The 9,330-nt window shown below is 40.9% G+C and overlaps 1 protein-coding gene across 3 annotated transcripts; it reads left to right on the top strand.

Annotated features, from left to right (window-relative positions):
• Window positions 1-223: 223 nt before the first annotated feature.
• LOC123052136 (uncharacterized ATP-dependent helicase YprA) lies at window positions 224-9,130 on the top strand. 3 transcript variants are annotated; one of them, XM_044475241.1, is made up of 24 exons: window positions 224-546; window positions 668-1,129; window positions 1,311-1,379; window positions 1,458-1,580; window positions 1,666-1,815; window positions 1,894-2,025; window positions 2,112-2,191; window positions 2,500-2,594; window positions 2,894-2,961; window positions 3,274-3,416; window positions 4,138-4,245; window positions 4,357-4,432; window positions 5,719-5,855; window positions 5,933-6,092; window positions 6,194-6,373; window positions 6,458-6,574; window positions 6,823-6,978; window positions 7,494-7,658; window positions 7,747-7,859; window positions 8,100-8,223; window positions 8,302-8,397; window positions 8,490-8,552; window positions 8,655-8,726; window positions 8,848-9,130. In XM_044475241.1, the coding sequence occupies exons 1-23, from the start codon at window positions 388-390 to the stop codon at window positions 8,712-8,714; spliced, it is 3,036 nt and encodes a 1,011-aa protein (XP_044331176.1). In that variant the 5' UTR covers window positions 224-387; the 3' UTR covers window positions 8,715-8,726; window positions 8,848-9,130. The 3 variants fall into 3 exon arrangements, with proteins under 3 accessions (XP_044331176.1, XP_044331175.1, XP_044331177.1); XM_044475240.1 differs by having other exon boundaries at window positions 8,655-9,130; XM_044475242.1 differs by lacking the exon at window positions 224-546 and having other exon boundaries at window positions 593-1,129; window positions 8,655-9,130.
• The last annotated feature ends 200 nt before the right edge of the window (window positions 9,131-9,330 follow it).

Raw genomic sequence — 9,330 nt, 5'->3', positions numbered from 1 at the left:
TTTATTTTTGAGAAAACTTGTGCATCTTTGGTGACGAAAATTTCAAATACTAAATTCCTTTTCCCATTTATTTCGATTTACTGTTCGTCCTGCTCCACACCCCCGTGCCGCCTCGCACCCGGCCTCAGTCCACAGCCCGTGCCTATTGCGCCTCGTAGGGGCCTGCTCGGCCCACGTTGCGGCAGCTGAAGCCCAAAGCGGGGCGCCCACCGGCCTGTAGCTGCTAGGAGAGGGAGACCGGCAACAGGCAAGTGCGCAACCGCCGCCATCGTCCTCCTCGCGGCGCGCGCCAAAACCCGCCGGCCGGATACCGGCGCTCCCTCCAAACCACACCCCTCCTCCCTCCAGCACAAGCCTCTGCGGGCCGCCGGCTCCCGCAGCGCTCCGATGGCGCAGGAGGAGAGGGAGCTCCAGGTCCGAGCCCTCGACGGGCGGTCCACCGCCGTAACGCTCGCCGCCGCCGCCTCCGTCCGGGACCTCAAGGCCGCGCTCCGGGGCTCCTTCCCTCCCGCGCAGATCTCAAACAGCTTCCATCTCTTCCTCAAGGTGCACCATCCACTCCACCCTCCCCCGCCTCTCTGACCGTTCTGGTATGGTTTTGTCACGCTCCGTGGCATTGCTGCATTTGTCGCTTTTTCTGATGACGGCATGGTTTCTCATGATGAAGGGTGCTAAACTGCGATTGGAGGCCGAGATTGGCAGCCTTGCGATCGTCAAAGGCGAATTCATTGTTCTCGTTCCCTTTACAAGGAAGTCAGCGCAGCCTTCTCCGGTGGCCATGCCAGCCGAAGAGCAGAGTGCAAATCCACCAATATCACAGGAAGTGGCGACTGGGGCTAATTCAGCCTGGCAAGACATTATGAATGACCTCTCATCAATACCCAATAGCACAAACGCTGATGATGCATTGAAAGATCTGTATTCCTCTAGCACCCCCTGTTCTGGGAGCTATGCAGAGGATGGGTCGGCAGGTAAAAGCCCGTCAACTGGATGTTCAAGGAAAAGGAGAAAACTATGCAAGGAAAATGGAAATGGTTCCAGTGATACACCTGGAGTGGACGGTGCATCGAAGCAGCCTAGCATGAATAAGAAGAGTGGTTTTGTCAGATCTGCTGCATCATCATGCCATGTAGGTTTCCTTTCCATCGATACAGTTTTCTGTTTTGCCTTGTCAATTTTAGCTTAGCTTTCACCCCAGGTAGCATAAATCCAAACTGCAGCCTGGCGTAGTTTCCATAAAGAGGCACCTTTAGGCATATGCTAAGCATTGGTTCGTAGGATAGTATGTTGACAATGCATTTGGATTGCAGGATAAACACCCCTTAGGGCCTGCCGAAATGGTTGAACATCTGAAAAATGGCCTTGGAAAGGAGGGGCAGGTTTTCACTCTGTTTGAATTTCTTGAAGTAACAATCAAATAAAACCATAATATTTATGTTGTTGATTATTTGTTTCAGATTGTACATATTGAAGAGATTCCATGTAGACGTGCATCATATTCAGAACTTCCTCGTGATCTTTCAGAAGTTATGAGGAAAGCACTAGAAAGTATTGGAATATCTAGATTGTATAGCCATCAGGTATAATGGGGTATGTCATCTACCATATTTTCCTATATTTTGTTGCTGAGGCTAATTTCTTATGTTGACTTGAACTCAAGTGCAGTCTGAAGCTATACAGTCTTCCATTTCTGGGAAGCATGTTGTAGTTGCAACTTCAACATCAAGTGGAAAGTCTTTGTGCTACAATATTCCTGTTCTTGAATCTCTCTCTCAAGACTTGATGTCGTGTGCTTTATATATATTTCCGACGAAGGTCTAGGCAGAACTCACTATGTTGTAGGCATGGTTATGTGAAATCTTGTGAGAAACTCACTTGGCTGTTGTATTGCAGGCTTTAGCTCAAGATCAGTTGAGGACCATAGTGGAGATGAAGAAAGCATTTCACACTGATATTAATGTTAGCATCTATGATGGAGATACCCCTAGAGAAGATCGTCTCTGGATCAGGGATAATGCACGACTGGTAAATATATGCTCCTGGGTCTATAGAGTTATGCTTAACTTTTATTTATTTTGGTGTGTCTAATCACTTACTCTCCTCACTCTCAGCTAATTACCAACCCAGATATGCTGCACGTGTCAGTCTTGCCATGTCACAGTCAATTCCAAAGGATTTTGTCAAATCTCAGGTGGAACTAAATGATTTACTTAGTTTTGTCAATAATTTTAATATCGAGTGTCAGTTCCTGAATGAACTGTGGTTACATTTTCGGTGTTTTAATATAAAGCAGGGGGGTAATATACCTCTTGTCTAAAAAAGAACTGATTCCTGATATCAAATGTCAGGTGGAAGTACAGGAGAGTTTCCTTATTTTATTTTGTTAACAATGTTATTTCATCGTGTGGTATCATATTTCTTTCCATTTATACTTTCTTATTTAGTAAACATATCATTTATTGTTCATTTGATAACGTGTTTCTGCCATAATCTACTCAGGTATATTGTCATTGATGAAGCTCATTCATATAAAGGAGTATTTGGCTGCCATACTGCACTTATACTTAGAAGATTGAAGCGTATTTGTTCAAATAGTATGTATACTTTGTTGAACCATTCAATTGTTGTTAGTCCACTCAAAAGGCTCCATTGATCTTGCTACAAGAGAACTCTGAAATGCCAATTAGCTTCTCAAAATTTTGTACTCCCTCAGATCCATATTAATTGTCGCAGCCTTAGTACAACTTTAGTACAAAGTTGTACTAAAGCTGCGGCATTTAATTTGGATCAGAGGGGGCACTTAATTTTATCAGATTGTGAGATATAACTTAGTAGATATACTTTAGTTAGGTATTACTGATACAATTCCTAAGCATCTTGGTCTTATATGCAGTTTATGGCTGTCATCCTACATTCACGTTTTGTACAGCTACCTCAGCAAACCCACGTGAGCATGTTATGGTAGGTTATATCTTCTCCTCACTATAGTTTTGAAAATATATGGTTGTAACTAAAAGAAAATAAACCAGCTCCCTCTAACAATTTTACTGTGTGTAAAACTTGCTCCTCCTTGCAGTAGTTTTTTCAAAACATATCACTTTTGGTCAACCTTTTATTACGTAGGAACACATTGATGATTGAGCAAGACCTTACCGTGTTAGATAATATTATTTTGGGATGGCCATCTTAATTTACTATCTCCGCAGACTTATTTATATGGACTCTTTTGGGAATTGCATACATTTGTCTTCAAGCATTCTGTTTCTATCTCAGGAGCTGGCCAAATTGGATAATGTCGGGTTGATTCAGAATGATGGAAGTCCGTGTGGTTCTAAATATTTTCTCTTGTGGAATCCCCCATTACATATGAAAAAAGAGGGAGGCTCACAAGGTAGTTCAGTTACTAGACGCTCAAGGTATTCACACCCTTTTTCTAATTATTGCTATTGTTAGTTTTTGTTCATTGTAGTTCTACATTTCAACTTTGATAACTGCTTGTCTTTTTGTCCATCAGGCATGATATTTAATTTGTAATGACCCATATATCATCATTCTTTGGTGTCTAGCATGACATTGCAATTTCCCCAGTGTCATTTTTCACTTGTTTCAAAATGCTAAGGTCCCTAAGCAATCACTTAGTGGAAAAGGAAGTGATCGAGTGATGAAAACCAGGAGATGGGCTTGGAAGCAGCCATCCTTTGAAGAAATCAATGCTAATAATAACAGTTGTATTGCTGGGTCAACTCCTAACAGGATGGCTCAAGAGTTCAAATGTAGTTTTACTTTAACACACCATATTACTTGTGGTTGAAACCTTTGTCAAGTGATGCACTCCTAATTGTGACACCATCATTCTCAAGTCAGTATGCTATGCTGCTATTGCTTCAAAGGCATCTTTGACTTTAGTATGGTGCTGTGATTACTCTACATAAAAATGTGCGACGTATGAGCTTAAGATACAGAAGATATCAAGTGGAAAAGCTTGAGCCATCATTTAGGATGCATAATTTATTCAATCTCGAATGTATTCATTTTCATACTGCGTGCCAGTTTTTATTTGTTCATATACCCTGCAATTATTTTCTGATAACTTCTTTTTCTGAAAAAAAACTGATATATCATATTTTTATTTGTCAGCCCAATAGTAGAGGTTTCTTATCTGTTCTCTGAGATGGTTCAACATGGGCTCCGCTGCATTGCATTCTGTAAAACGAGGAAGCTATGTGAGCTCGTTCTGTCTTACACGTAAGAGCACATTTTCGTACCTCTTTTTTACTTTTCATTTTCTCACTTCTTTGTTAAACTTTTTTCTATGTGTAGTTCTTAGTTCTTTAGATGATCTATCTGTTATTGTAGGCGTGAAATTCTTGAGGTGACTGGAAAAGAATTGGTAGATTCTATCTGTGTATATCGTGCTGGCTACATTGCAGAGGTTGTTATTTTTTGCCATTTTCCTAATATATTCTGACATCCTACTTATGATTCTTTAATTCTGATCTAGGGTTTAGCATGAAGGTTGTCTTGAATCTCATTTGTGATTTGCAACATGTATTAATCTCTAATGCATAGGTAAAGGTATCCTCGCGATACAAGTGTTACCAGCAGTTGCATCACATACACCTTAATTTGATGTTGTAGCAACTATGTTTGTTCATGAGAGAATGAAGCCCTTGTTTATGTTTTAATAGAAGCAGCTGTTATGGCGCTGCTAGAAGGAGGGCGCGAGAGGGCCGGCCGGGGGCCTTTTGCCCACGGCCGGTCAAGATGGAAGGGATTTCCTTCTTAATTCTTGCTTGATTAGATTGATACATCTCCTTCCCTTATATAGAGAGGTTTACTTGACCCCTAAGCAAGCGACCCTTATCTCTAATTAACCCTAAGACTAACGGGCTCTACCGCCAGCCCAGGCCCATTAGGCCCATTACGTACTCTAACAGCAGCCAACCAGGCACAGAAGAGAAGAAAACTTTTATTTTTTTATCTTTTATCAAAGTGTATAATTTGTTAGGAAACATTATTATATGAATTCTACGATGCTTCTGGTGCCGCTCGTCCTTGTCTTAGTTTGTTTTCCCCTTGACCTCATCGTCGCGATGATCACTCGCATGTTCGTTGTCAGTGCTGGAGTCTGGAGATCCCCTCGAGCATGTCCACCACTTGCAGTCACCGTGATCACGCACATCGATCGAGTCTGTCGTCTTTGTCATACTGACTATATGCTTACTTGCCACACAAGACTATGCAAGATGACACCTCATCCCCCCCCCCCCCCCCCCCTGCTCGTCTACCGTAGAAGATATAGATCACCATCACCTATTCTTCTCATGTCCTCATGCATTGGTTGTGGCAACGGCTCGATATTGTTACATTGTCCTCTCACTTCAGCCCGACCTGGGACACAGCTATGTCTCAGGTCATCAGTGACGCGATCTGTCCTTCGGTCCTCCTAATCATTTCTTTGGAAAACCTGGGGCACTCGTAATGCAAAAAAATTCCGAAGCCAAGAGATTGATGATGTTGATCTAACTGTGCAGTCTGTTTGGCTCAGGAATCTGGACCATAAGATAGCAGCCCCTTGACTATCTATCGTCGCGTTAATTGTAGTCTTGTAAAACTCTTAAATTTGAAGTAATGAATTCAGGTGTCCCTTCCCTCGCCCTTTGATTGCTCAGTTTTTTTTTTCTCTTACATGTGAGAGTCGAAAACAAATTATTGCAGGACAGAAGAAAAATCGAGGCTGACCTCTTTGAGGGAAAACTTTGTGGCGTTGCTGCCACAAATGCTCTTGAGCTGGGAATTGATGTTGGACATATTGATGCAACATTGCATCTTGGATTTCCTGGGAGTGTTGCGAGGTAGGTGAAAGAGATCAGTCGAGTAGAGTCTTAAGTTTCTTTGTGAAGCCCACTAAGATACAGAATTTTAATTGTAGTTTATGGCAGCAAGCCGGAAGATCTGGAAGGAGAGCAAAACAATCATTAGCCATTTATGTTGCCTTTGAGGGTCCTTTAGATCAGTATTTCATGAAATCCCCAGATAAACTATTTGGCAAGCCAATTGAGCATTGCCAAGTTGATTCACATAACCCAAAGGTGCGTAGATCTGTGCTTATTGAACTGACTATGTTGTTATATTTAAACACACGAGTACCTAACTCTTCGCTTGGTTTCTCGGGATATGAAATTTGTTGCAGGTTTTAGGACAGCACATTGCCTGTGCTGCTTATGAACATCCAATATGCCTGCAATATGATGAGAATCATTTTGGTTCTACTTTGGATAGTATAGTGACGACTCTAAAGGACAAAGGTTTTCTGGTCAACAACCCGTCTGGACCTTTTTCTTCAACTATGTGGAATTATATTGGACCAGAGGTTCGTTCCTTGTTCATTCTCAGTTATATAAAATAATTCCTTCTCTTATTACGTCAGTGCTCAGTAGTATTTGGATTTCTGCAGAAAAATCCTTCACAGACAGTTAGCATACGAGCAATTGAGCATGACAAGTACAAAGTGATAGATAAGTTAAATAACAGATTACTTGAGGAAATTGAGGAAAGTAAGGCATTTTTCCAGGTAATATGTTTTAACTGTTCCAGAAGTACATGACCACTGTTATACTTTTATGGCTCTTTAAATATTCCTCACTGTCGGCAAAGCAGGTAGATAAATTCATGAATTTACAGTCAATGCACCATAACTTATTTTTTTAAATAATTCATGTATGCAATCTATACTTAGCCATTGATGAGAACTGTGGATCTGCCGTTCTGAGTTCTGCCGTTCTTTGCTTATTATCTCCAGTGCCCTTTTATCAATTTCAGGTGTATGAGGGTGCTATTTACATGCATCAGGGTGTTAATTACTTAGTTGAGGAGTTTGATTTGTCATCAAGGACAGCTTTCTGCCGGAAAGTTGATGTTAAGTATTACACAAAGACACGAGACTACACTGACATCAATGTCCTTGGAGGAGATTTTGTATGTTCTTGAAAGCATTACATCATTTGATCTTATACATTTTTTAAAAAAAAATTGCGGGATGATCTTATACATTCTGCTATTATGAAGTCATATCCGCTATAATATTGTTGAGCAATACATAGTTTATATCTCTTTTATCTAGATTTTCTAGACCCTAGCTAATTCACTAATTCCAAGGAGTATTTACCATCTCATTTTGCGTTAGATGTCAATGACATCACCTTATACTATTCATTGATTTATTTGAACCCAGAGTTCCATGTCTTGTCCTCGTTTTTTCCTTTTCCTTTTTCGGAGAACCCCATAATTGCTTGATGTATAACATGGAATAGGATAAGTGTTCCGTCTGAGATGCTTGATCATGGTTTTGATTCTTTTCAATACCTTTTTTTCATCTAAAAAGTTAATGTCATTAAGTCCCGAGCTTCCCTTTAAGTGAAATCATTGTGATTTGTTAGTATACAGATATTTTGTTCTCAATGGTTAATTGTCTCTTGTAAAAAATCTTGAAGGCTTATCTTCCGGCATGCAAAACCAACCATTTGAAGACAACTGCGCAAGCAAATAGTTGCAAGGTGTCAACCAAATGGTTTGGCTTTCATCGGATATGCAAATCGAGCAGTAAAATATTAGACACAGTTGAACTTAGACTACCTCCATACTCCTATGATTCTGAGGTTTGTGACTCAATTATAAATCTTAGCAACATTATGATGCATTTCTCATGATTTTTACACGTGTATTTTTTGTATGATCCCACAATAGGCTGTTTGGATACGGATTCCGCGGTCAGCAAAACTAGCTGTGGAGGAAAGGAAACTAGAGTTTCGAGGTGGTTCACATGCTGCTTCACACACACTCTTGAATATATTGCCTCTGTAAGTTCTCATTTACTGCTGTTATAATGGTTTGTGGTAGACACCAGTAAAATTTGAAGCACAATTATTTGGCACTGGTCTTAAAGAAGAATACTGCAACTTTCATTTCATTATAATTTGCCAACCACTTGTTTAACTGTTAATGCTATTGTTGCATTGAATTCTGTCGTAATTTTATTGCATCATTTACCTTTAGTAATTTAGCTCTTTTAACTGGGGTTGCTTGTGCGATTTGCGCAGGCATATGATGTGTGGTGCTTCTGACCTAGGAACTGAGTGCGTAAATCCTCACGAAACCCGTGGTATGCCTGAAAGAATTCTTTTATACGATAAACACCCAGGTGGTATCGGCCTGGCAACGCAGGTAATTGCAGATAGTCGGCTATTTAGGCTATGTGAATGATCTTGGTGTAAACCGCAGTTTGTCTGTTCAATCATGTAGGTTAAAAAACTCTTTGGGGAACTTCTGCTTGCTGCTTTAGAGCTTGTTTCGGCATGCAGTTGCGCTAGTGCTTCTGGCTGTCCGAATTGTATCCAAGTAAGTTTGAATGCTGTACTGAGCTCGCCATTGAGACAAAAACGACGTTAGCATCTTAGAGCTGATAATATGTTTCTTCTTTTTCTTTTCAGTCATTGACATGTAGCGAATATAATGAGGTTTTGGACAAGGAGGCGGCGATTTTGATCCTAAAGGTTTAATGATTTGTGCTTGCTACATTTACCCAATCACCCTCTATCGTGCTGCATTTATTTCAACATAAAGCTTTCCTGCTCTGAGATGCTTTGCGTGTGCAGGGTGTGATTGAACACGATAGATCGTATTTTGAAGTGAAAGAAGCTTCTGATCGAAGCTGACGTGCGAGCAAGGTACAAACTGCGTGTTGGTGATGCATTAACTAACAATGTTTCTAGGCCTTCTCCTTTTTTTTTTTTTGCGGGAAGGTTTACCAATTCAGAAATTCGTTGCATGGGCACCTTTTATTCACAGAATTGAGATCTGATTATACGTCCTCTCTGATTCACGCGGACATGGGATTTCAAGGCATTTAGGAACCAGCAGCTCCATGAACTAGTGTTTGTAAAGCTCAAGGGCTTCGGTTCATTAAAGCCTGCATTTTTTCATTTCGTTTTTTGATGGTAGCTGTAAACTAGTGTTTGTATAACTTTTTTTTTTCAAAACAGGCTTTCGCCCCGCTTTATATATAAAGCAACAACTGAAGAAGTACATGCCCGTTTGCATAACTTAAGGGCTTCAGATCATTAAAGTCGGACAAGCGCCTCTTTTCTAAAAAAATCAAGAGTAGTTAATATCTGAATGCTAGACATCGGTTTTTTTTTGGATGAATAGACAGTGTTCGTGGTGGTTAACCCGAAAGTATGGCATCGTAAAACGACAGAGCAGGACGGCCGCTCCCCACGCACGCTGCGCCGTCCGGGGCTCCCAGGATCACAAACCGCCGCACCGGTGGGT

This window comes from Triticum aestivum, chromosome 2D (assembly GCF_018294505.1).
Source record: "Triticum aestivum cultivar Chinese Spring chromosome 2D, IWGSC CS RefSeq v2.1, whole genome shotgun sequence".
Classification (NCBI taxonomy): domain Eukaryota; kingdom Viridiplantae; phylum Streptophyta; class Magnoliopsida; order Poales; family Poaceae; genus Triticum; species Triticum aestivum.
This window is presented reverse-complemented; position numbering and strand designations above follow the sequence as displayed.